Here is a 27,502-nt window from a genome sequence, read left to right on the forward strand (position 1 = left end):
TTTGAGATACTTGATGGTACGTTTTTTGAACAGGTCAGAGGGGTCAGAAGATAATAGTGATTACTTACCCCTCCAGTGCCCCTATAAAAGTGATTACTTACCCCTCCAGTGCCCCTATAAAAGTGATTACTTGCCCCTCCAGTGCCCCTATAAAAGTGATTACTTGCCCCTCCAGTGCCCCTATAAAAGTGATTACTTGCCCCTCCAGTGCCCCTATAAAAGCGATTACTTGCCCCTCCAGTGCCCTATAAAAGTAATAACTTACCCCTCCAGTGCCCCTATACGGCTCAATCTTTTCCTTGTTCATATATTTCGCTTGGTCAGGATTAGCGTAAGCTGCTTCGATTAACTGAAGATATGACACATTATTTACAAAATGAATTTAAGGTTGATAAATAAGGTAGAACTAGAAGAAAAATCAGTTCAAGCATCGAGACTTACAGCATCACCAAAGTAAACCCCTGGCTCAACAGTAATGACCATTCCCTCCTCCAAGTTACGGGTCGTTCTCAGATACTTTATACCAGGTTCCTGGATGCGAGGTGGAGCGTTCACGTATCCACCTGGTAATGTCACGTGATATCATCAACATGTCACGTGATATCATAAACACGTGATATCATAAACATGTCACGTGATATCATCAACACGTGATATCATAAATACGTGATATCATAAACATGTCACGTGATATCATAAATACGTGATATCATAAATACGTGATATCATAAACACGTGATATCATAAACACGTGATATCATAAACATGTCACGTGATATCATCAACACGTGATATCATAAACACGTGATATCGTCAACATGTCACGTGATATCATCAACACGTGATATCATAAACATGTCACGTGATATCATCAACACGTGATATCATAATAATTTCACGTGACGTTACTGATATTACTGATATTAAAAGATTGCATTATATTTACCGTATAATAATGGGGGATGACATATTTTCAAGACGAAGAGTGAAAATTGGGTGATTAATTTCTCTTGTAGATAAAATGGAAGTTTCTAGAACATACCAACATCGTGTACATCAAGTCCAATGAGATGACCAAGACCGTGAGGCATGAAGATAGCCCCCATATACGCTTCCGTCATCTCCTCTACTGTGCCTGAAATTGTGACAAGTTAAAAACTGAGGCTCAAAAAAGGAGGTTCAAAAACAGGATCTCAAAATAGAAGCTAAAAAAGGAGGCTTTATGGGCGGACTACTTGCTGAGAGACAAACGTGATTGAATTTTTATAATTATATACAAACAATAACCAGTTTTAGAAAACTCTTAACATATTATTAATTTACGGTTGGACCCCCCTGTCCCCTAATCTTACCGATGTACCCTGCCCCATAATCTTACCGATGGACCCTACCCCCTAATCTTACCGATGGACCCTACCCCATAATCTTACCGATGGACCCTACCCCATAATCTTACCGATGGACCCTACCCCATAATCTTACCGATGAACCCTACCCCCTAATCTTACCGATGGACCCTACCCCCTAATCTTTCCGATGTACCCTGCCCCATAATCTTACCGATGAACCCTACCCCCTAATCTTACCGATGAACCCTACCCCCTAATCTTTCCGATGGACCCTACCCCCTAATCTTTCCGATGGACCCTACCCCCTAATCTTTCCGATGTACCCTGCCCCATAATCTTACCGATGAACCCTACCCCCTAATCTTACCGATGGACACTACCCCCTAATCTTTCCGATGTACCCTGCCCCATAATCTTACCGATGGACCCTACCCCCTAATCTTACCGATGTACCCTGACCCATAATCTTACCGATGGACCCTACCCCATAATCTTACCGATGTACCCTCACCCATAATTTTACCGATGGACCCTGCCCCCCCCCCCCTAATCTTACCGTTGGACCCCCCTGCCCCCTTATCTTACCGTTCACAAGCAGCCCCTCTTTGATGAACTCCTCCACTATTGTCTTCTCAGCCAGTCGGTGCATATCTGGCCACGAGACACCTGCAATTTGATACAAATTATGAATTATTATCATTATTGATTAATTAATAATTATCATTATTATTCATTATTATCCATTAATTATTATTCATTAATTATTAATTCATATTTATCTCTACACTATATTTTAAACTTGACGAAATCTCTCCGGTCGTACCTTATTGAGCTGAATAATTGAATAAAAGTTGGTCTCATTACAGGAAATTTACCGAGCATAAATTTAAAAAGTCCTACTTCTTGCAAGTGCAATTTTATTCCGGGCTATTCACAGAAATTTGATTTGTACATTTTGGTGATAAGACTCTAAAAGTCTCCCTGCAAAAGTTTCCACTAGGCTCCGAGCATATCAAAGGACCACCTTCTTTGCTTTTGTTAAGAGGGATTATTTAATTCAATTCAATCAAATTCTTCGCCCAGCAGCCGAGTGCTCAAAGATCACTTCTTTATTTAACAAATCACTAGTGCCATGTTAACGCAAAAATGTATCCCGGGAAAATTTGCTAACACAAAACCTGGTTATCATGTATTATTCATGGTAACTAGGATCCGAACCAAAGGCAAAAGACCTAGCATGTTACTTAACTATCCAAGACCGGGGTTTCAATGGTAAGAACAGCTGAGAATGAGCAGACATAAATTGTAACTGGGGGAGCATATTGTAATATGGAGCATAGTACTCGGCCTCCTAAGGGTCCCATAACGGACATGGAATCAATTCACGTGACTCAGCAATGGTATTTTCTCGGATAGATATTCTGAATAATTCAAGTGCACGATGAGCAATTCCCCCAGTTACAATTTATGTCTGCTCATTCTCAGCTGTTCTTACCATTGAAACCCCGGTCTCGGATAGTTAAGTAACATGCTAGGTCTTTTGCCTTTGGTTCGGATCCTAGGTTCAATAGCGGATGGTTGGGCTAAGAAGAGACCCGAAATATTGAGATTCCCGATGTTCTACTGTATATATCAATTAAACTGATTTTTTATCCAGTCTGGATGATCCCAAACGTTGCCACGAATTACGTCAAAGACATTCGTTTGGACGCGAGCCAAGCCGATCATCTGCCTTTTCATCCAATTCTTGACACAGTAGAGATAAAGTTCACACAGTTAGAGCAACTTCCTGAATCATTTAGCTTTGAAGTGGTCACTACAATGTATAAAGTCGGGGATTATGTGGGTAAAGTACATATAATAAGCTTGTCTCACTGTCTCACTGTCTCAGGTGAACTGCAAACCATATTCTTCCTATATTCGATATGTCTTCAAGTTTGTGCCATTGTTAGATCGACTTTTACTACAAATAAGCAGATTATTTTGATAAAAGCTTCACTCGTAACGAACTTATTTCAATAATAATTAATGGCTTTTCAAGGAGGGGACTACTCAAGAAGTGGCAGGGGAGGCTAACAGGAGGGAGGCTAACAGCGAGGGAGGCTAACAGCGAGGGAGGCTAACAGCGAGGGAGGCTAACAGCGAGGGGAGGCTAACAGCGAGGGGAGGCTAACAGGAGGGAGGCTAACAGCGAGGGAGGCTAACAGCGAGGGAGGCTAACAGGAGGGAGGCTAACAGGAGGGAGGCTAACAGGAGGGAGGCTAACAGGAGGGAGGCTAACAGCGAGGAAGGCTAACAGGAGGGAGGCTAACAGGAGGGAGGCTAACAGGAGGGAGGCTAACAGCGAGGGGAGGCTAACAGGAGGGAGGCTAACAGGAGGGAGGCTAACAGGAGGGAGGCTAACAGGAGGGAGGCTAACAGGAGGGAGGCTAACAGGAGGGAGGCTAACAGGAGGGAGGCTAACAGGAGGGAGGCTAACAGCGAGGGAGGCTAACAGGAGGGAGGCTAACAGCGAGGGAGGCTAACAGGAGGGAGGCTAAGAGGAGGGAGGCTAACAGCGAGGGGAGGCTAACAGGAGGGAGGCTAATAGGAGGGAGGCTAACAGGAGGGAGGCTAACAGGAGGGAGGCTAACAGGAGGGAGGCTCACAGGAGGGAGGCTAACAGCGAGGGAGGCTAACAGCGAGGGACGCTAACAGGAGGGAGGCTAACAGCGAGGGGAGGCTAACAGCGAGGGAGGCTAACAGGAGGGAGGCTAACAGGAGGGAGGCTAACAGGAGGGAGGCTAACAGGAGGGAGGCTAACAGGAGGGAGGCTAACAGGAGGGAGGCTAACAGCGAGGGGAGGCTAACAGCGAGGGAGGCTAACAGGAGGGAGGCTAACAGGAGGGAGGCTAACAGGAGGGAGGCTAACAGGAGGGAGGCTAACAGGAGGGAGGCTAACAGGAGGGAGGCTAACAGGAGGGAGGCTAACAGGAGGGAGGCTAACAGGAGGGAGGCTAATAGTGAAGGAGGCTAACAGGAGGGAGGCTAACAGGAGGGAGACTAATAGTGAAGGAGGCTAACAGCGAGGGAGGCTAACAGGAGGGAGGCTAACAGGAGGGAGGCTAACAGGAGGGAGGCTAACAGCGAGGGAGGCTAACAGGAGGGAGGCTAACAGCGAGGGAGGCTAACAGGAGGGAGGCTAACAGGAGGGAGGCTAACAGCGAGGGGAGGCTAACAGGAGGGAGGCTAACAGGAGGGAGGCTAACAGGAGGGAGGCTAACAGGAGGGAGGCTAACAGGAGGGAGGCTAACAGGAGGGAGGCTAACAGGAGGGAGGCTAACAGGAGGGAGGCTAACAGGAGGGAGGCTAACAGGAGGGAGGCTCACAGGAGGGAGGCTAACAGCGAGGGAGGCTAACAGCGAGGGAGGCTAACAGGAGGGAGGCTAACAGCGAGGGGAGGCTAACAGCGAGGGAGGCTAACAGGAGGGAGGCTAACAGGAGGGAGGCTAACAGGAGGGAGGCTAACAGGAGGGAGGCTAACAGCGAGGGAGGCTAACAGCGAGGGAGGCTAACAGGAGGGAGGCTAACAGGAGGGAGGCTAACAGGAGGGAGGCTAACAGGAGGGAGGCTAACAGGAGGGAGGCTAACAGGAGGGAGGCTAACAGGAGGGAGGCTAACAGGAGGGAGGCTAACAGGAGGGAGGCTAACAGGAGGGAGGCTAACAGGAGGGAGGCTAACAGGAGGGAGGCTAACAGCGAGGGAGGCTAACAGGAGGGAGGCTAACAGTGAGGGAGGCTAACAGCGAGGGAGGCTAACAGGAGGGAGGCTAACAGGAGGGAGGCTAACAGCGAGGGGAGGCTAACAGGAAGGAGGCTAATAGGAGGGAGGCTAACAGGAGGGAGGCTAACAGGAGGGAGGCTAACAGGAGGGAGGCTAACAGGAGGGAGACTAATAGTGAAGGAGGCTAACAGGAGGGAGGCTAACAGGAGGGAGACTAATAGTGAAGGAGGCTAACAGCGAGGGAGGCTAACAGGAGGGAGGCTAACAGGAGGGAGGCTAACAGGAGGGAGGCTAACAGGAGGGAGGCTAACAGCGAGGGAGGCTAACAGGAGGGAGGCTAACAGGAGGGAGACTAACAGGAGGGAGGCTAACAGCGAGGGGAGGCTAACAGGAGGGAGACTAATAGTGAAGGAGGCTAACAGGAGGGAGGCTAACAGGAGGGAGGCTAACAGCGAGGGAGGCTAACAGCGAGGGAGGCTAACAGGAGGGAGGCTAACAGGAGGGAGACTAACAGGAGGGAGGCTAACAGCGAGGGGAGGCTAACAGGAGGGAGGCTAACAGCCAAAAAGGCTGGTGCCGGGAATCATCAAAAATCTTGAAAGAAGGACTATTGAGCTTAGTATAGATTGGAATTTTGGAGCGCCTCCTTGATCCGGTAGTGAACAAATCTGTAAACGGAAATTTCAACGACTAGACTGCTTGTATAATATATCTGAACACCCCAAACAGGCCGCGCGTGCGAGTGGATTAAATTATATTAATTAATTCGAATAATTGCTTTATTGCGCCAAGAAATCACGTTGATGTTCTGATTTTCCGCGCGTTCCAGAAATAATCATACCAGTTCAACGGTCTTCACCCAAGTTCCTCGCTTTCGTATTATGCCTCACTCTGGCAGCTGGCCTTTGGAATATTTTTCACCTGACATGAGAGACAAGATCCCAAAATAAACGAACCTGGTCTCATAGCAGCCAGGACAGCCCTGTTAGCTTTCAAACAGGTATTGTAAACAAACTTCTGGCTTTCTGTAAAACGGCCGTTAGCAGGAAATGAGGCGGTTATGTCAGCTGTGTAACCAGCGTACTCAGCTCCCATGTCGTACAAACTGAGGGATTGGGAAAAGGCTTGTTAGGGTCAATCGGGGGGATTTCAGCAATTGGAACTTTTTTAAAGAAAGAAATAAGCCAGGAAGGTACTCTTCTTTGGTTAGAAAATAGTTTCAGATTATATTCGACGTATTGAAATACCAATTTTAACTCTATATCCACAGTTATTCACCATGGATTTGTTTTTTATTAAATAGTTTTTCATAAATTTGTGGATTTAGATTAATTCGATGTATTGGGTCCAAGTAATTGCGGACATAGTTCACTATGTGTTTACCGTGTTTGGGTGCCCATCATATTTTACAGATGGGGGCGATGTTTTGAACGATTCTATTTTATATTCATTTATTGCTGTACTCTGTAAAATTTGAAAAGTATTTAATTTAAAAAAATCTATATTATATATATACACATTACAAAGTCAGTGAACAAATACACTTACAGCATGTCACCGTTGTTAACACGTTTGTCGTTTGGTTCGGCTGCGTGTCCGTAGTGTAACACAGCTGCGTTTTGGCCACTGTAACAACATATTGTAACAACATTGTAACAACATTGTAACAAAATTGTAACAACATACGGTTAAATGGATCTTAAAATGGATCTTCTATGTTGAGGTGGTAATGGTAACCTATTAATTTCAGGAACCATCATTAAACTAATACTGTAAAAATCGTATAATCTGTAAAGAAATACGTTGTAATTTCTCCAAAGTGTAAATGAAAATAATTGAGAAACTTAACAACATAAACTGTAATCTAAATAGAATCATGAAAAAGGGAAATGACCCTCTGATAAAGTTACCAACCTAGCACAAATGCAAGTGTAGCCAACAAATCTCATTCCTCCCTTCATGTAAGCGTAGTGCTTGAAAGTCCTGAATTAAGAAGAATCAGTTTTAGGCCATAAGCTAGGCAATATAATAATATACATATATATAGGTGGGTTACACCTGATGACTTTTGTAAGCCCGGGAACAACTATGTCAACCCCAAGCACACAAGCCAAAGCACACAAGCCAGAGAAGAACTACCCTGGTCGTATGATTAGCACAGGATGCGCATCAGCAATCAAGAATCTCTCTGCACTTACAGCGTATGAGCTTACTAAGGTTGATCTAAAATATGCCATCCAGGACAATAATCATATACTAAGAAAACTCGATGACTTGAATAACTCTAAATCCCTTGAGGGCAAGACAGTTATTCACGCATCCTTTGACATAGAGGCTATGTTCCCGAGTATCCAAAAGGAGGTAGGATTGGAACAATGTAGGCTCCATTTGGACAAGAGAGAGGACCCAATACTCTCTACAGATTGTATAATAGATGCCTTAGAGACAACTCTAGACAACAACATAACAGAGTTTGAAGGTGTCATATACAAGCAGAAAAAAGGAACTGCAATGGGACCAAAGAACGCTTGTGCTTACGCAGATACAGCCATCGACAAGATAGACAGAGATGTCATGGAAGGGACTTGGAGCCACCCTCCTCTCCTATGGGCCAGATACCGCGATGATGTGTATGTCCCTTGGACCCATGGACAGGAAATGCTCGAGGAATTCCACTTATGGCTCAATTCTAGAATGCCAGGCATAAAATTCACGTTGAAAGCTTCATTAGAGGGCACTGAATTCTTAGACACTTTTATATACATGAAAGCAGGCCAACTACATACCAAACCTTACAGTAAGCCATGTGATGACCATGCCTTCCTAGTTCCCACCTCTTGCCATCCTACACATACCATAAAAAACATACCTTATAGCACTGCACTTAGAATCTTTAAACTTACTTCTGAGCATGATGAGTACATACAAGCACGAGCACAATACACAAGCTATCTTGTGGCAAGAGGTTATAGCAATAGCTTAATTAACCAGGCCTTTAATAAAGTGGAAACCAAGAGCAGGCTCTCCTACTATCAACAACAGAGACATAAGGAGGATGACAGTAGCAAAGGGAGACTCATTCCCCTTGTAACAGATTTCAACCCAGGTCTCCCCAACATAGGACGGATACTTAACTCCCACAAGCACATCCTCCGTCTAGATCTCGAGCTTTGCAAGGTGATTGACCCTGATGGTATTTTCACCTCTTTTAGAGGGACAAAAACACTTCATGAGATTCTTATTCATAGCAAACTCCCTCCTGTTGAAGAGCCAGCTGTAGAAGATCCAGGCCACGCCTCTCCAGACACAGCTGAGGATTCTGATTCTGGAGGTTGCTTCCCTTGTGCTAAGAAATGTGATCTCTGCAAAAACTTCCTGAAACCATCAACCACAATCGGCAGTTTCCACACCAACCAAGTATTCAGTATCAAAGGACGATTGGACTGTGATACCAAAAATGTTGTGTACATAGTTAATGATAATATTTGTAAGTTAAGTTATATAGGATGTACTTCAGACTCTTTAAAGGTTAGATTTAGGAACCATAAATCCCACATTAAAACTCAAAGAAGGACCTGTGAACTTTCCTGCCATTTTATAGATAATGAGATTTTGCACAATCTTGACCGTACAACCACTAAGTTGTTTACCAGTACTTTAAGTAAAGACATTAATGTTTCTATTATAGAGCAAGTTGACGTTGGGAATTTTGAGCAATGTGCCCAGGATAGACTAAGTATTTGTAAACAAAGGGAGAACTTTTGGCAAAACCAGCTTAAAACTTTAAAGCACTTTGGAGGGATGAACGTTAGAGAAGAAAGATGATTTTCTTCTTGCATATTTTATTTTCTCACCTCTACCACTCATTTGGGATTTCAACCCACCATAACTTGAATTGCTGAGTTACATAAATTTCTAAATTTTAAATTTCTTCTATTTGATTGATTGATGGATTGATATTTTGAATAAATTTAACATGTCTTTATATCAGGATGACTGTAAAGGTACATTTTACCGACATTTGAAGTCAAGGCGTTGTTTTACTGATAGTTGTGGCTAACTAATAATATATATATATATATAATACATATTGTATTTAGACACGAAGGGAAACACACAATGTTAGGCTTGAATCCTTCGTAAATAAACTACATCTTTAGAGCCTGTAAACCATTTTAGATAAGCACTCTATCAAGTAAAATTCATTTGATCATCATAATGTATACATAATATAATATATACATATAATATATACATAATATAATATATACATATAATATATACATAATATAATATATACATAATATAATATATACATATATAATTTAAGCGTTCTTAAAACATTAATCACAGAAAGACAGTTAAGCTAGATGCTCCTAAACTAGTAACTCACGCTTCGCCCTCATACTCCATCCTGCCCGGTTTCATCATCTTCATCACCTCCTTGTGTGCCTCGCAGCTCACCTCGTTAACATACCTCATTATCTCCATCTCACCTGGACTCTTCTGTACTCGACTGAAGAGAATTAGAATTAAGAGTCAAATGTACACAGCAATACAAGGTTTCATATTCTGCTCAAGGCCTGCATGGCAGGGCCTCAATGAGACTTGATGATCACTGGAGACCGAAGATTCAGCCGGACGGATGCCAGCCGCAGGCGCCGATTTTTATTTGGAAAAAAAGGTATTTTATGCGGTGATCGGCAAAAATTCTGTTGTTTTTACCCTTTTTGGCAATTTTTAATTTCTTTGTTAAAAAAATCTGATGTTTCTCAAAATGTATGAAATGTGATGTCCTTGGACAGTGGACACCCTGAGTATAGATAGTTTATCTTTATTATATTTTAAACTTGACAAAATCCCCCCGGCAACGGGGACAGAAAAAAACACTGAAAATCGACCAAAAACCGACCATCTGGCGTGGCCAATTTCAGCTCGCAAATGGAGTTGAAACCTCACCATGTTTAGCAGGGTCGTAAAAAAGGATAGGAAAAGGATATAGCATTCTTAGAATTTTGATTAAGGCTTTAGATTTTCTATAATTAACGTCGGAAGTGATATGAGGAAAAAAATAACGTTCAAATAATGGCGTAATTTCATCGAAGGTTACCTGCGTCATTGCTTAGCAACATCAAGAGATTGCACATGCGCGAGCAAGAACAGATAATTAGCAACGTGCGTTGCCGTGCTCTATGAAACGTCATAACTAGCTCACATTACATTTTACGCCAGGACTATCCATAACTTTGGTTGTGATTGATTTTTTTGATGCGGTATAAAAAGTATCGATTAGGGAATACTTATAGTTATACAAAACTTTTATCGTTATCGGCAAATAAAAATCCATACAATTTATATAACGGAGCTAGATCATAGATAGATAGATGATGACAAGAAACTGTAACATGAAAGTCTGATAGCATATATGTTCTGTTTGATTTGACCAAACTAATGCCTTTCATTGCTTTATAACTGATTTTATAGTAACTCACCAGTCTGCGATCTCGTTGTATAGCGTAGTTGTGTCCACCTTGAACCTACAAAATAAAGAATTCAAATCTCTATTTATGTTGCATGAGCAGACCTTAGTACACAGTTGCGATCAATCACCGATAATAAAGTATTAAATTAAGTAAATTATTTAAGAAATAATCGTGATTCTTCATTGATGGACCGAGACCCGACGAAGTCACGTGGTATGATGACGTCACGTGGTATGATGATTGATGAAGTCACGTGGTGCGATCACCTAAGAAAATAACAAAACACTCACTGGTCCATGCCCTCGAAGCTGGGAGCCTGGAAATGGCTCTTGCTATCACTGTTGGTCCCGTCCATGATAAGAAGAGCAGAGGGTCTGAGCTGGTTGAGGATTGTGACTATCTCGTCTGAGTAGTGAACCCTGTCTACTCCGTACCGTGTCTTGAAGTACTCTGGTGTTTTTAGTCTGGGGGAGAACAGCCTCTAGGGTTGGTTTATAGTTTATAGTTAAATAGACTATTCATTATTAGAATCCACAACTTTATAGACCGCAAATATAAACTGCTAAATAAAAATACTGACTCGCAAATATAAACTGCTAAATAAAAATACTGACTCGCAAATATAAACTGCTAAATAAAAATACTGACTCGCAAATATAAACTGCTAAATAAAAATACTGACTCGCAAATATAAACTGCTAAATAAAAATACTGACTCGCAAATATAAACTGCTAAATAAAAATACTGACTCGCAAATATAAACTGCTAAATAAAAATACTGACTCGCAATTATAAACTGCTAAATAAAAATACTGACTCGCCCATCCAGACGGCGTAGGAAGCAGGAAGACGAGGCATAAAGAGAATACTCTCACAGTTATCAACATCTACAGCTCCGTAGAAGTCAGCCTCCATCACACCGAACAACCACATGAAGTAGGACTCCTGACATTTTAGAAGTTGAAATTTTAACACAATTTTAACAAAGATATCAAATAGGTTAGTAGGATTCCTGACATTTTAGAAGTTGAAATTTTAACACAATTTTAACAAAGATATCAAATAGGTTAGTAGGATTCCTGACATTTTAGAAGTTGAAATTTTAACACAATTTTAACAAAGATTATCAAATTTAGGTTAGTAGACTTGTACAGAAGAGCTGAACTTGGTAGTAAATCAAATTTAATTAATTACGGTAATTAATAAATAATTAATTAAAGTAAATTAAACCTGTTGGAACTCTATGTCTCTATCAGTATCGTACTGTTGTTCCTGTATTCCTCCTTCAAATAACATAACAGCTCCCCGGGGTACATTCTTAGATACCAGTCGGTCACAGATCTGAGTTTTATAAATGTAAACGTGTTGGTCACAGATCTGAGTTTTATAAATGTAAATGTGTTTGTCACAGATCTGAGTTTTATAAATGTAAATGTGATGGTCACAGATCTGAGTTTTATAAATGTAAATGTGTTGGTCACAGATCTGAGTTTTATAAATGTAAACAGACTAGCCAAAAAATGCCTAAAACAGTTCAGAGCAGGGACAAAAGAAAATAGTGATTATTTTGGCCAAAAATCGCGATACCGCGACATATAAAATTTGTCGCAAAAAAATGGGAAAAATCGCGATCCCGCACATGCCGCGATTTCATTTTGTCCCTGGTTCAGAGTAATTCAGAATAGGCAATGAGGCTCATGAAATAGGCAATGAGAGAAGGTTACTTGGCAGTTGGCTTACCCGTTTTCGGTTGTCCTTGAAAAGGGCATTAGGGATCTTTAAGGTCCCCGGGCCCATCTGGTAGTAATCGGGGATATCTTTCGTGTTCCTGAGACGAGGAAACAATGTCACGTGACGTCATGTATTAAAATAATTGGGACACTAAAAAATCGGCAACTAGTGCCTCTTGAAATCATAAAAGTCGAATATTATTTTGTAACAGTTTTTAAATATTTTCTGTTTGCCCTTCACTTCTAGATCCTTCTAGATCCTTCTAGAAACTTCTAGAAACTTTCAGAACACACTGTACACTTACGGCATTCTGGAGTCACGATAAGACCAGCTATAATAGATTAAAGTGATGAAAAATAACAAAGTTTTCATTATATTTGCAGCGATTTAATAGTTTGCTGATCGGTGTGCATTGTTGTAAAATCTTTCCGTGTGTCAGTTTGTTAGCTTATCGGTAGATTGTCGTCGGTCAATATGTTCGTCGGTCAATATGTGCGTTTGTCAATATGTTCGTCGGTCAGTATGTTCGTCGGTCAGTGGACCGTTTTCGATCAGTCTGCTAAGTGCTTATTTGCGTCGGTTCACCATCATAATTTGATGCTTGATGAGAAAATTTGTTTAAAGAGAAATAATTACGGATGAGAATTAACTGAAATAATATATATTATAATTTTCTTTATAATTACAATTAAATTGCCAACAATTACAGGGGTCGACCGAGGGCAGGATTTTCGACCGAGGCCGAGGAAAATACAGTTAGTTAAGACCGAGGCCGAAGACAACCGAGGTTTCTTTTTTTTTACCGAGGCCGAGGCCGAGGCCGAGGAGTGCAAATTTTGACCGAGGCCGAGGCCGAGGAATTTTGGCAGAAAAATTGTTGGGAAAAAGGGCATTGTTTATTAGGAAAAGCGCACTGTACCTAGACGATGAATTCGAAGAAAATAGTGAGAAGATAAGGAAGGAAGCTAACAGATACTTAAAAGACTCTCGAGTTGATTTATCATTTCAACCATTAGTTTACTGGAAAGCTAATAAGCAGAGCTATCCGAACCTTGCTGAGTGTTCAAAGAAATATCTATCTGCGCCGGCGAGCTCAGCAGCACCAGAGAGATTGTTTTCTACAGCAGGGCACATCCTGAAGTTAAATCGCCTCAGCCTTAAGCCAACAAACTTTGAGGGGTGCTTGTTTCTCAAAAAGAACATCGGAACATTTGGGGACGACTTCGGCCCCTGTCCAAATGAATTTGAAGCCCCAAATAAAGAGGACTGTCCCCCTTCTGAGCTGTGCACAGAAGATTATTCTGATTCAGAGTGCTCAGATATTGTCATTTCATCAGACGATGAATCTTAGACTATGATATTTTTAGTTTTGTGTCCTGGTCAATTGGTCGTTTTATTTTCAATTTTACAAATTCGTTTACATTAACCTCTGTAAGTCTGTAGAAAAATTCCCAAAATTTCAACAAAAATCCTCGGTCAAATCCTCGGTAAAATCGTCAAATTTCGCCGAGGCCGAGGAATTTCGAATCTATTTTTCACCGAGGCCGAGGCGAACCGAGGAATTGTCCTCCTGACCGAGGAAAAATCGCCATTCCTCGGTAAAACCGAGGCCGAGGCCGAGGACTCGGTCGACCCTTGAACAATTATTGAGAACAACACTTTATTTGATTGCAATTAAAGATTTTAAGGCGTTAGTGCCGAGTAATGCCTCTGGGTAGTGCTCCTCAATCAATCAATATTTTTGTTTATCAAAAGAATTGAGTGTAAGTTGTACCTTGAGTACCTATACACATTACACAAAATATTCAACATATTACTTATTAGTAAAAACGTGCGCTAAGATAACCAACAACCAGTCATCATAAATTTTTGATTACTTTAAAAAATCATGCGCTCTGAAATATTTCCCCAGAAAAACAGGAACTGTAGGACAAATATAGTAAAAACTCATCACCCCTTATTACTCCGCAGAACTCACTCCGCAGAACTTATTATAACAACATGTCCGTGTTTGTGCCAATAAAAAGTTTGACCATCATGTCACGATCAACATGCATGTGATAGCTACTTACAAATTATGTAATGTACAAATAGTGGTCAACACTGAGCTTTACGTTATATATTATAAATATTACATATTCGATTCGAAGCAAATATATTATCATTATTCGGGAAGCAAATCCATTGCTTCAATATCAGTAATATTTATATTTATATAAATCCATTAGGGATTTTTCAAATATTTAGTAAGCCATATTTTGGCCATCTTAGGTCCCCTCCCTCTCTGTAACAAACTTTACACAATATAACTATTGCGTAGAAATTACTTTTTTAAACCCCTCCTCCTCCTTAGACTGGCTTAAGTTATAATATGTAAACGGTCCTTTACAGTAATATTAGTATTATCATTATTTATATAAATCCATTTTATAGCGACACGTTGCATATTCACTAGATCGTATTAACATATTATATATTATATTATCTACACTGTACAGTAAAATCCTTGACACATTCTTTACAATAATCATCATTACATCGTACTCTACAAAACATCAATAAAAGTACACTCAGTTCTAAAATGAACTGATGAACCAGCAAAAAACTAAACACAGAATAATATTACTGGAATGAACAATGAACACACTCTCAGTTCTCACGGGACGGAAAGATAAAACATGTGACCAAAAAACGCTGATCTGATTAGTTGGCAAGGTGTAACCAAAAACTTCTTTAATTTACGACTGATTTAATTTACCGCACATTTAGAACGGGATTTGGAAAAAGAGGGGGGACTGGAAGTGGTTTATGTTGAATTATTGATTTTCTTCAGAAATTGAGAAACACCAGAATGATTGATGTCTTTTAATTGTATTTTTGTCATAAGTTAATGTGAATGAGCCCAGTTTTGCAGCTATGTTGTGCTCGCTTCAGACTTTCGTTACCATTTTAAATATTTATATGGTATTAATGGAGTATACAAAACTATAAAGTTGTAAATAGTCTTATAGGTATAATAGATGTAAACGTATATAATAATAACGCTTATAAATGAATTTAAACACCATGTGACTTTAAAGTAGGTAGTATAATTTGCTTTTAGGTAGTTAAATTTGCTTGTTGTTATTCAAGAGGGAACCTTGTGACTCTGTCTTCATGTTTTAATATTTATCATGTGCATGTCACTGTTGTGATTCATTTCTGCGTCACGAGATTATAGTCAAAATTTGGACGGCCAAAAGGTCAGTGGTCAAATTAATTACAGTAATCCTTAATTTTGACTGACATTACAAATAAAACAGAAACATTACAGCATTAAAACAAAAATATCATGCGTTTTTTGAGAGAATGTACGAGTGCCTTGGAAGAGTTTACCAAATACTAGGGACTGTGCAATATTAAATCGTGATATTAGTAGAAAAGAGTCATGATAACAGTAATTCCAACCCTTCAGACCCGGATCGAATTTCTTAAATCAAACATTGAAATCCTACCAAACGTGGAGCTCATATTATGAATGTAAAATGGAGTGTATGCAGATCTGTTGATAAAATGGGTTTACTCAAACGGCTTAGCTCTTAATTTAAAGAAGACTTGCTATATGGTATTTTCCAAAAGACGGGTAGACTTATCGTCTCTACAGGTAAGAATTGACAACACTCCTATTGAACGCAAAACGGAGGCCAGATTTTTAGGAGTTATTGTCGACGACAAACTAAACTGGGCCAGCCACATTCGAGCTGTCAAAACAAAAATGTCACGGTTTATAGGTGTTATGTTCAAAATAAAACGCAAATTACCAATCAAAGCACGCTTACAGATTTTCCAAAGTTTTGTACAATCTCACTTAAATTTCTGTTCGCTCGTTTGGGGTTTTGCTGCAAAATCTCACATTGACTCACTGTTCACTAAACAAAAACAGGGAATACGAGCAGTTATGCCGGGTTACGTGAATTACTATTACAAAGATGGTAAACTTCCGGATCATACTAAAGCTACGTTTAAAGAGTACGAAATATTAACTGTACACGGGGTAATCATAAAAAATGCTCTGACTCTGATGCACAAGTTAAATTACATGCCTGGCCTTCTGCCGTCGTCGATAAAAGACTTATTTCCTCCCGATTTACCAAAGTATGGCACGTCTTATGACGACAATATCGACTGGCTAACAACGTACTCTCAACCAGATCTACGCGCTAGTGTTCTGTATAAAGGTCCTATATTAGCTATAACCGAGCACAACATTAGTCGCATAACTTGCCCATCTAGCATTTTCTCAATAAGCATTTATAAGAAATCAGCAAAGCGTGTAATGATAGAACTACAAAGCTCAGGAAACGATGAAGAATGGCCAACTTTTCTGTTACATAATGGGGGGGGTGTCATGTCCGTCTATGTCCGCCTATGTCCTGTCCTTTTTGGATTCTATGAGACAACGGACGTGTTTTTTGGGACATTGGCGGACACGGACGGACATTGGCGGACTCGGACGGACATTGGCGGACTCGGACTGACATTGGCGGACTCGGACGGACATTGGCGGACCCGGACGGACATTGGCGGACTTGGATGGACATTAGCGGACATTGGTGGACATTAGCAGACAAACATTTTGAGGACTGAAGAGTACTGAAGAGTACTGAAGAGTACTGAGGAGGATGGCTGAGAAGGATGGCTGAGTAGGATGGCTGAGGAGGATGACTGAGGAGGATGACTGAGGAGGATGACTGAGAGGGAGGAGAAGGATCAGGAAGACCCAGGAGGAGGAGGAGGAGGAGGACCCAGAAGGAGGACCTAGGAGGAGGAGGAGGAGGAGGAGAACTGAGGAGGATGACTCAGGAGGAGGATGACTCAGGAGGAGGACTGAGGAGGACTGAGAAGGAGGAGGACTGAGGAGGATGGCTGAGGAGGATGGCTGAGGAGGATGGCTGAGAGGGAGGAGGAGGAGGAAGAGGAAGAAGAGGACTGAGGAGGAGGAGGAGAAGGACTGAGGAGGAGAAGGAGGACCCAGGAGGAGGAGGACCCAGGAGGAGGACCCAGGAAAAAGCCCCAGGAGGAGGAGGAGGACTGGGGAGGAGGAGAACTGTTGAGGACTGATGAGGAGGACTGAGGACGAGGAGGAAGAGTAGGAGGAGGACTGAGGAGGGGAGGAGGAAGAGGACTGGGGAGGATCAGGAAGACCCAGGAGGCTGGAGGACCCAGGAGGAGGAGGAGGAGGAGGACCCAGGAGGAGGAGGAGGACTGAGGAGGACTGAGGAGGATGGCTGAGAAGGATGGCTGAGGAGGATGGCTGAGGAGGATGACTGAGGAGGATGACTGAGAGGGAGGAGAAGGATCAGGAAGACCCAGGAGGAGGAGGAGGAGGAGGACCCAGAAGGAGGACCTAGGAGGAAGAGGAGGAGGAGGAGGAGGAGATTTCAGGAGGATGACTGAGGAGGAGGAGGACTCAGGAGGAGGACTGACGAGGACTGAGAAGGAGGAGGACTGAGGAGGATGGCTGAGGAGGATGGCTGAGAGGGAGGAGGAGGAGGAAGAGGAAGAAGAGGACTGAGGAGGAGGAGGAGAAGGACTGAGGAGGAGAAGGAGGACCCAGGAGGAGGAGGACCCAGGAGGAGGACCCAGGAAAAGGCCCCAGGAGGAGGAGGAGGACTGGGGAGGAGGAGAACTGTTGAGGACTGATGAGGAGGACTGAGGACGAGGAGGAAGAGTAGGAGGAGGACTGAGGAGGGGAGGAGGAAGAGGACTGGGGAGGATCAGGAAGACCCAGGAGGCTGGAGGACCCAGGAGGAGGAGGAGGAGGAGGACCCAGGAGGAGGAGGAGGACTGAGGAGGACTGAGGAGGATGGCTGAGAAGGATGGCTGAGGAGGATGGCTGAGGAGGATGACTGAGGAGGATGACTGAGAGGGAGGAGAAGGATCAGGAAAACCCAGGAGGAGGAGGAGGAGGAGGACCCAGAAGGAGGACCTAGGAGGAGGAGGAGGAGGAGGAGGAGGAGAACTCAGGAGGATGACTGAGGAGGAAAAGGACTCAGGAGGAGGACTGACGAGGACTGAGAAGGAGGAGGACTGAGGAGGATGGCTGAGGAGGATGGCTGAAGAGGATGGCTGAGGAGGATGGCTGAGAGGGAGGAGGAGGAGGAAGAGGAAGAAGAGGACTGAGGAGGAGGAGGAGAAGGACTGAGCAGGAGAAGGAGGACCCAGGAGGAGGAGGACCCAGGAGGAGGAGGACCCAGGAGGAGGAGGACCCAGGAGGAGGACCCAGGAAAAGGCCCCAGGAGGAGGAGGAGGACTGGGGAGGAGGAGAACTGTTGAGGACTGATGAGGAGGACTGAGGACGAGGAGGAAGAGTAGGAGGAGGACTGAGGAGGGGAGGAGGAAGAGGACTGGGGAGGATCAGGAAGACCCAGGAGGCTGGAGGACCCAGGAGGAGGAGGAGGAGGAGGACCCAGGAGGAGGAGGAGGACTGAGGAGGACTGAGGAGGATGTCTGAGAAGGATGGCTGAGGAGGATGGCTGAGGAGGATGACTGAGAGGGAGGAGAAGGATCAGGAAGACCCAGGAGGAGGAGGAGGAGGAGGACCCAGAAGGAGGACCTAGGAGGAGGAGGAGGAGGAGGAGGAGAACTCAGGAGGATGACTGAGGAGGAGGAGGACTCAGGAGGAGGACTGACGAAGACTGAGAAGGAGGAGGACTGAGGAGGATGGCTGAGGAGGATGGCTGAGAGGGAGGAGGAGGAGGAAGAGGAAGAAGAGGACTGAGGAGGGGAAGGACTGAGCAGGAGAAGGACCCAGGAAAAGGCCCCAGGAGGAGGACCCAGGAAAAGGCCCCAGGAGGAGGAGGAGGACTGGGGAGGAGGAGAACTGCTGAGGACTGATGAGGAGGACTGAGGACGAGGAGGAAGAGTAGGAGAAGGACTGAGGAGGGGAGGAGGAAGAGGACTGGGGAGGATCAGGAAGACCCAGGAGGCTGGAGGACCCAGGAGGAGGAGGAGGACCCAGGAGGAGGAGGACTGAGGAGGACTGAGGAGGAGGACTGACGATGACTGAGAAGGAGGAGGACTGAGGAGTACTGAGGAGGATGGCTGAGGAGGATGGCTGAGGAGGATGACTGAGGAGGAGGACTCAGAAGGAAGAGGAGGAGGACTCAGGAGGAGGACTTAGGAGAAATGAGAAGGAGGACTAAGGAGAACTGAGGAGGAGGAGGAGGAGGACTGAATAGGAGGAGGAGGAGGAGGGGGACTGGGAGAGGACTGGGGAGGAGGAGGACTGATGAGAAGGATGAGGAGGAGGACCCAGGGGGAGGAGGACTGAGGACCGAGGAGGAAGAGGAGGAGGATGAAGAGGAGGAGGAGGACCCAGGAGGAGGAGGACTGAGGAGGATGGCTGAGGAGGATGACTGAGAGGGAAGAGGAGGAGGAGGAGGAGGAGGACTGAGGAGGACTGAGAAGGAGGAGGAGGAGGACTGAGGAGGACTGAGAAGGAGGAGGAGGAGGACTGAATAGGAGGAGGAGGAGGGGGACTGGGGGAGGACTGAGGAGGAGGATGGAGGACTGAGGAGAAGGATGAGGAGGAGGACTGAGGACTGAGGAGGAAGAGGAGGAGGATGAAGAGGAGGAGGACCCAGGAGGAGGACTCAGGAGGAGGAGGAGGACTGGGGAGGAGGAGGACTGTTGAGGACTGATGAGGAGGACTGAGGACGAGGAGGAGGAGTAGGAGGAGGACTGAGGAGGGGAGGAGGAAGAGGACTGAGGAAGATCAGGAAGACCCAGGGGGAGGAGGAGGAAGAGTAGGAGGAGGAAGCATCTAAATGTTATTTCCATTTTTGTCCGTTTTTGTCCGCTCTATTTTTTGTCCGTTTTGAAAATATAGGGTACCGAACGGACAAAAAACATGATCCCCCTATAACAGCAAAAATTGAACATTTTATTTAGCAATTTAGGTGTCCATTAATGTCCGCCTATGTCCGCCTATGTCCGTCTATGTCCGCCTATGTCCGCCTATGTCCGTCTATGTCCGCCTACGTCCGCCTATGTCCGCCTATGTCCGTCTATGTCCGCCTATGTCCTGTCCTTTTTGGATTCTATGAGACAAGCGGACATAGACGGACGTGACACCCCCCCCCCCATAATTTACCCGGGCTACGTAAATCAGCAAGATCAGGCACTCAACAAATCAACTACCGAGAATAACCTAAGGAATAAGTAAAACTAGACGGTTAGCACACTAGTCACTATCAACCATATGCCACATTTTTCACTGTCTTCTCACTGTCAAGATAGCTGCACAAGCAGGTGCTGATAAGACATGGGCTCAATTACTTTAATTATTTTAACTTCAAACAAAAAGTTTCCACTCCATAACTCACCAGGATTTCGTAAATCAAAAAGAACAGCCGACACTTAATAGCAACCTAACATATGCAGCTCAACTTTCACTATTATATCAGTGTCCCATCTTAATCACTTATCGTGCCATCCTGACAGCACATTCCATATTTCACTGCCAACTAGCGCAAACCTATACTGATAAAACACCTACGACAGTATTATCAAGTAAAGAATTTGATATAAACATTTAAGCTTTCAAATGTGTTTGCAGATCAGGGTCATCAGAATCAACTGATAAAATCTAGACGAAATAACTATGAGTTCGATGACATGTAATTTGCGTGCCCTTCGGGGATTAATATTGATTATTACAATTATTATATATTTTGAGTAAACATTGACTGGTGTAAAAGCCAGCCCCAAACAAACAAACAAGATTGCAGATCGCAGTATAACAAAATGTATCATTCTTCATTGTGCATATTATGCTAATATGATAATCTAAAAATAATACCTCATAACCCCGCATCGTCTTGACAAATACCCCTCCGCCCCCCTACACTTAGACCAGTTATACATCGCCTTCTTCTTCTCCTTACACTCCTCAGTTGGCTTCTCTACATTAAGACTTGTTGGGAAACTCTTACGACACATGCAGTTTTGTAGGGTGTCACGCTCTTTTGCGCAGCGCTTGTCTTGATCTACTGGAGGCGCAGCGCAAAGCGTAACACAACAAAACAAAACAGCAATGCAAGGTTTAAACATAACGGGAAAATCGGAACAAAACTCTTTGTGGGATTGCAAGAAATGGCGGTTTGTATCGATAAGCCAGCCGTGAGATGTGGATGAAAATGTTGCAGAGAAAAATAAATAATATGATTTTCTTAATCCGTGTTTACTTTGCCAAGTTCTCCGTTTATCTGATTACAGGGCGATGCCTTTATCGAATTTCCTGCCATCTGAGGACGGGTGTTTAAACTGTCTAATATTGTCCGTGTCCAGTTACCCTGTTTAAGTAATTAAGTGATCCCCAGTATATCATACTTAGCCCCACCTTTAGTAGGTAATGAGATTCCGCTGGCTGCTAATTAGGTTCTGTTGATCTGGATACTGGTGGAAGAAGGTGAACTGTGTTTGTTTTGACACGTGACAGAGATCATCCAATCAGCTAGGCTTTCAGCATTGACAAATCAAAAACCAGAATCACTGTCACGTGTCCAAACAATTACAAATACAGTTCACCTTCCCTCCAGGATGCCGATCTACAGTCTGATCAAACGTTTCTTAAATTCCACTAGATCCATATTCTATTTTTGGTTTTGGATTTTTAACGAACGTGCGGAAATTTGCACCCTCTCCGATTCAATTATCGTTCAGTATCAGAGTCCCATGTGATCTAAAGTGAGCGAGTGTGCTGAGACGAGTGCTGAGTATAACTAATAACTGTAACTTAATAATATGAAAAAAAGTTAAGGAAGTAATGTATTATGCAACCGACATGACCTGATCTACAGCATAAAATTAAAAACAAACATTTAACACTTGATTAAATGTCACACGCAAGTATATCAGTCATTTTCCAAAACCAGCAAAGTGTCAGAAAATATCTCATAATCACTCAGAGAACTGTTCTCATCTTCAAGTATCTTGCTGGTACAGGGTGGAGCTACCAGTTTTAGAACAAATGTTTCTGAGTTTTGGAGGCCATCTTCAGCGTCCATCTTGTTTTCGTCACGTTGGGTTAGCTCGCTTTTTATCCAGGAGTGGAGTGATCCGACTCTTGTGGTCTTGGTAAACCTAGGATAACAAGAGTCAATTGTTTAACTTATCAGTATCATTATCAATGTAACATGCCTCTATAATCGTTTTTTAGAGCACAATAAAATATGAGATTTCAGAAACAGCAATCAGCACAGTTAGTAAATCATATAATGTTGCCAACCGTACTTAGCACTGCTTTAAAAAACAATATGAGTTATCATAAACAAATTGTACCCTATAAGTAAAATAAATAAATAAATAAATTCTAACATTTATTACACGCTTCGACATTAAAATATACCCAACAAAGATGTACATTTAAGTCATTCAAGCGAGACTTAGTGTTGAACAACCGAGATTATGGACTTTTTTATAATACTAAAATAATAAACCTTCTGCAGAGTCTTTGCCCACAAGGAAGTTTAACTGCTATTCTGAGCCCCTCTCGAGGCTCCGGAGGTATATCTGTAATTATTATTATGTTAGTTTGCTGGTCAGAACATTACTTTCGACAAATTGGTCAGTCGTATCGTTCAGTTCATGATTTTGTGTAACACGTCTTTCATTTAACACTTTGTATAATATCTCTATTATAATTCGTCTGTTGTCTGTATGTACGACCGCCCACGTGCAAATCAGACGAGAAATATGAAGTTAGGTAAAAATCAAAAGGTTGCATAGCAACGGTGTTTGAATGAGCACGTGCACGTGCAATGATTGATGAAACGGCATTTTGATCGGCTTTGTGGTAATTACGTTGTGTTTAAAGTGTTTAACATTTAAATCGGCTGTATCTTCGGTTAGGATGGATATTTTTTGATGCGATTAAAACCTTCTTTCAAAGAATACTACTAGCTTCATCCCTGTTACCACGGGCTTTCTAGTTATTATATAATATACAAGCCACAGAGGGGGGCCGGGGGGGGGGGGGAACAAAAGTCAGTGTACATACGTTGGGCCTTATACCACCGCCGTGTTTTATATTTGTTACTTTGCAGATATTTTACCTACTCATTCGAGGATTCTGTCGCCAAAATTCAATATTAAACCACATGATTTGAAACTTTTACAAAATAGCAAGTATACAAATGTACAGCAATTCGAACAAACATATAAAATGGGCCGAAATGTATAAATGCTAAAAAGCGTGGGTCAGTGAAACAAGTACAGAGGACAACTTTCAGAACAGGAGTTTTTTGGCCGCCCAAAGTATCAATAACATCACCTCCACCTAGTAATGAATTATGAAACGTGAAAAGTGTGAAACAATCAAATAATAATGTATTTATATAATATAATTGTCTCTCAAATACAGATAACGTCCGTAAACTCTTAAAATACCCCTACAAGTACATATTATACTGATCGGTGGTGTCCGAGAAACATGAATTACGTCATCATGGTGCCTTCTTAACCCGGCTACAGACCTTCCCGTTACGGATGTAGTGGTCGAGATGAGTCTGTTCAGCCCTCTTCTTCTTCAGGTCAGTTACCACGTTCTTCCTTGCTGCACGCTCTTCACTGGATCTATCAGGACAGATCCATACATCTTTGTGTGCATCAGCCATCCTCAGTCTCCCTGTTTTCATCAGAATCTGATGAACTGCTGTTGAGCTTGGGACGGTGATCTTGACTGGTCGGATAGCCGTGATACCTGGCCTCTTCCAGCCGACTCTAGTCGCTTCAAAATGAGGTTTCTCCCCGATCTCCTCCAATACTGCGGTTACCAGAGCTGGAAGCTGTTCTCCATCCTCTTCTTTCAGTCCAAACACTATCAGATTCTTGCTCCTGTCCTCCTCTGCAGCCACACTCTTTATTACATTCTTCAGAATTTTACTGTTGCAGACGGCGCCATTTGTGCTGTTCTTTTGTACAGCGGTACTGTAGCTCTTAATCCCTGTCTCCACCGTTGTTTGTACTGTCTCTTCAACTGACGTCTTAAACAACTGTAGTTGTTCGTCCTTCTGCACTAGCAACTGGTCCTGCAACCTGACCATCTTTTCCTTGTCTGCTAGTGCTTCCGTCTTGAGGCACTCAACGATTTCCATCATAACGCTCATCTGACTACTCTGCCGTCGTACGAGGTCTGCTGCTTGCATAACCCAGTTTGCCATATACCTTTTATAGATAGACGGAGACATGAGTATTTCTTGGTCCATATCTCCACGAATTTCGAAGTTTTCTAATTTCAGTTCTCTTGCCATCGAAGTGAACCATCTATCAGCACAGCCCTCTACATCTTCTTTTTCTTCATAGTTGAAATCCTTAAGTTTCTTCTGAGATCGGGTCAACTGTAAATCATCCTCCGTGGTGTACATTGTATAGTAATGTACAAGTATACACACGCAAAGGCTTACTACGCGGTAGCAGCAAACTGAACTTATCGCAAAGTTACGTATAATAGTGTTCTTTCCAAACATGCTAGACGCCCATTTTTTTTCTTCAGATTACTGTACTAGATAATAAATTACTGCATATGACCTTAAAAAATGAAGCAGAACGGATTTGAAATGACAAAGTCGGTGAGAGTGACACAAGTCGCCATCAAGGTAGCCAGTATATCCGGAGAAAAATTTGTACTTAAAATATATATACATATCACCGGAGACTCGCGGGCGGAACAAAATATTGCACGCGCACGCGCGTGCAATATTTCATATGTCCCCGAGGGCGCTAGCCCGAGGAGGACATATTTTCGTATAGCACGGAGGGCCCATCGGGCCCGAGTGCTATACGATTTTTCCGCCCGCGGGTCGAGGTGATGTGGATTATATCCACCAGCGTGAGCTTTTTCTTACAGATATTAGTTTTACTTTAGTTTCTTCAAGAGATCCATTTTTAATTTAATTTCACTTTTACTTTCAACATGTTTCTAATACGATAGTTCCGCCCTCGAGGCGAGGAATGATATCGTGTATATCCATCAGCGGGCGTTTATCACGAAGCTTCAGTTTGCAACAATCACAGCAAATTAATGTACAAGATTTCAGAAAAGTTACGAAAAAATCATGTTGCTTTTGGTTTAAGATGTAAAACAGGCCAAAATGACTGACTATAGAACGAAAAAGCGGCTGCTATCAAACAATGTTTCAGCTCATTGTTTCAGGTACATATTTTAATGTAAACGATCAAAATATAGGCCTCTCTCCCTCTCTCCTTCTATCCCTCTCTCCCTCTATCCCTCTATCCCTCTCTCACTCTCTCCCTATCTTCCTTTCTCCTTCTCCCACCCTCCTTACGTCCCTCTCTCCCTCTATCCCTCTCTCTTTATCTCCCTCTCTCCTCCTCTCCCTCTCTTTCTCTCCTACTCTTCCTCTATACTTCTCTACCTCTCTCCCCTCTCCCTCCCTGGAACCAGAACAAGCACCACCAGTCGCCACAGAGCCCTCTACTACCAAGTTAGTTGTCATTATCATGTCAGTTACCTGGGTAACCAGGGTTACCCAGCCGGTAACCAGTTACTACAGTTTCTGTAGCAGCTACTGAGTGGCTGGACACTTAAAAGTAGTAACCCAGAGAGCTCGAGATCACAGTCTGATCATGGACATTTAATATGAAAGTTTAAGATCAAATTCATAACATCAATTTAAATGGCAGTTTCAAAACAAAAACAGGGCCGGGCAAAATATCTTTCGGGAACACAATAGAATAACACGTAAAATTTCGGCCCATTTCAAGATTTATCGACTGAACTAGTGAAATGAAAATGGTAAACACAACTGAAATGGTAAACACAAAACAATTATCGATACTATAATAGAGATCACCGGCTTAGAATTTAGTCTGGACGTCTCCACGAATTTGCAAATTCGTGGTAACCATAGTAACAGTGTGTCAGTGTCACGTGTTAATTATGAGCCAATCATGGCAAACTGCGTGACAACTGATATAGCGTCCGATAGAGGGTGAGCGATCAGAGTTTGCAATTGATACATTGTACATTCTTTACATCCACTGCATATTGCCGTGGGAATTTAGAAACAGAAACTACACTAATTAGCTCACTGTACGATTATTGCAATTGAATTCATCGTTAATGAATTAAACCGGTTTCAACTATACAACTGTATAGTTCTAAGTAACTTGTAAGTTGTTGTCTTATGGAATTTCACATGGAGACGATACAGAAACTGAAAATATTTTAGAGAACTCCGGGCTATATTGCTACTGGTCAAATTAAATGTCACTTGTTAGCGGGCTATATCATGAGCGGGCTGTAGAGATATCGGGCCCTTTGACAGCGGGCTGGTGAGAGCCCGCTATGCGAAAAAGCGCACGCTGGTGGATATAATATAATACTCATAGTTAGTTATTTACAAATTGTGTTATTTTGATAAAATATAGTATTAATAACACGTGTCAGTCTGAGGTATTGTATTACAAAAAAGGATTATCTAAACACAATAGACAAATTAAAGTTCAATATACCTAGCCTGGATACTAAAAAAATGAAAAGCATATAATAACTGTACCATATTTAGAAATAGCAGGAATAACGGAAGTGTTGAATATGTCGATAGATCCGGGTTTTATGAGCAGATTGCTTGCACTTGAAGATAAACTAATTCGTACTAAACTCTTTGGTCTTACCGAAGAGTTCGATCCTGAAAATCGTAGTGTGAGATATTCGATACAAACAACGCAACCAGTCTGATGAACAAGGAGGAATACTAAACTAAATAGGTTTAATACTGTTTTTCTCTAGGTAGATTCATTTATATTCGTGTTAAAAATAAAAGTTATAGATCATATGCATAACTAACACAAGAATATCATAATTTGTTGTTTCACAGTTCAATTTCCCTGATATAAACTTACTTGCAATTGCCGGGGGAGTTGGTATCCGGGAGTACTCTTGATTATCACATATCTTGTATTTTTTTACTGACATGGTCATCTACTGTTACTTATATTCGTGCCATATCCTTTGTGATATTAATGTAAAATTTGACTAAACAATTACAAATCTTATTAAAAACATAACAACAGACAAAAATGTGTAGGAATTTTAAGCAGTATGTATACAATATCTTAAATGATTCAGATAGAGCAAATTAGAACTAAAATTGTGTCTATTATACAACAGG

The 27,502-nt window shown here is 42.6% G+C and overlaps 1 protein-coding gene across 2 annotated transcripts in view; it reads right to left on the reverse strand.

The window, feature by feature from the left end:
• LOC134813862 (xaa-Pro dipeptidase-like) overlaps positions 1–27,502 on the reverse strand; it is a 48,528-nt gene that overhangs the window by 353 nt on the left and 20,673 nt on the right. The window contains exons 1-17 of one of the 2 annotated variants that reach the window (XM_063821745.1): positions 27,234–27,336; positions 26,888–27,019; positions 22,808–22,880; positions 21,169–22,451; positions 12,336–12,423; positions 11,826–11,936; positions 11,413–11,540; positions 10,885–11,058; positions 10,604–10,648; positions 9,505–9,627; positions 7,026–7,094; positions 6,660–6,737; positions 6,068–6,216; positions 1,935–2,015; positions 1,043–1,135; positions 442–563; positions 266–349 (exon numbers count right to left, since the gene is read on the reverse strand). In XM_063821745.1, coding sequence (XP_063677815.1) covers positions 266–349; positions 442–563; positions 1,043–1,135; positions 1,935–2,015; positions 6,068–6,216; positions 6,660–6,737; positions 7,026–7,094; positions 9,505–9,627; positions 10,604–10,648; positions 10,885–11,058; positions 11,413–11,540; positions 11,826–11,936; positions 12,336–12,423; positions 21,169–21,419 — 1,596 coding nt within the window. In that variant the 5' untranslated portion in view covers positions 21,420–22,451; positions 22,808–22,880; positions 26,888–27,019; positions 27,234–27,336. Of the gene's footprint in view, positions 1–265; positions 350–441; positions 564–1,042; positions 1,136–1,934; positions 2,016–6,067; positions 6,217–6,659; positions 6,738–7,025; positions 7,095–9,504; positions 9,628–10,603; positions 10,649–10,884; positions 11,059–11,412; positions 11,541–11,825; positions 11,937–12,335; positions 12,424–12,630; positions 12,660–21,168; positions 22,452–22,807; positions 22,881–26,887; positions 27,020–27,233; positions 27,337–27,502 lie in introns of those variants that run through there. The other variant, XM_063821747.1, reaches the window with a different exon arrangement.

This window comes from Bolinopsis microptera, chromosome 4 (genome assembly GCF_026151205.1).
Source record: "Bolinopsis microptera isolate Bmic1 chromosome 4, MBARI_Bmic_1.0, whole genome shotgun sequence".
In the NCBI taxonomy this organism is placed as follows: Eukaryota; Metazoa; Ctenophora; class Tentaculata; order Lobata; family Bolinopsidae; genus Bolinopsis; species Bolinopsis microptera.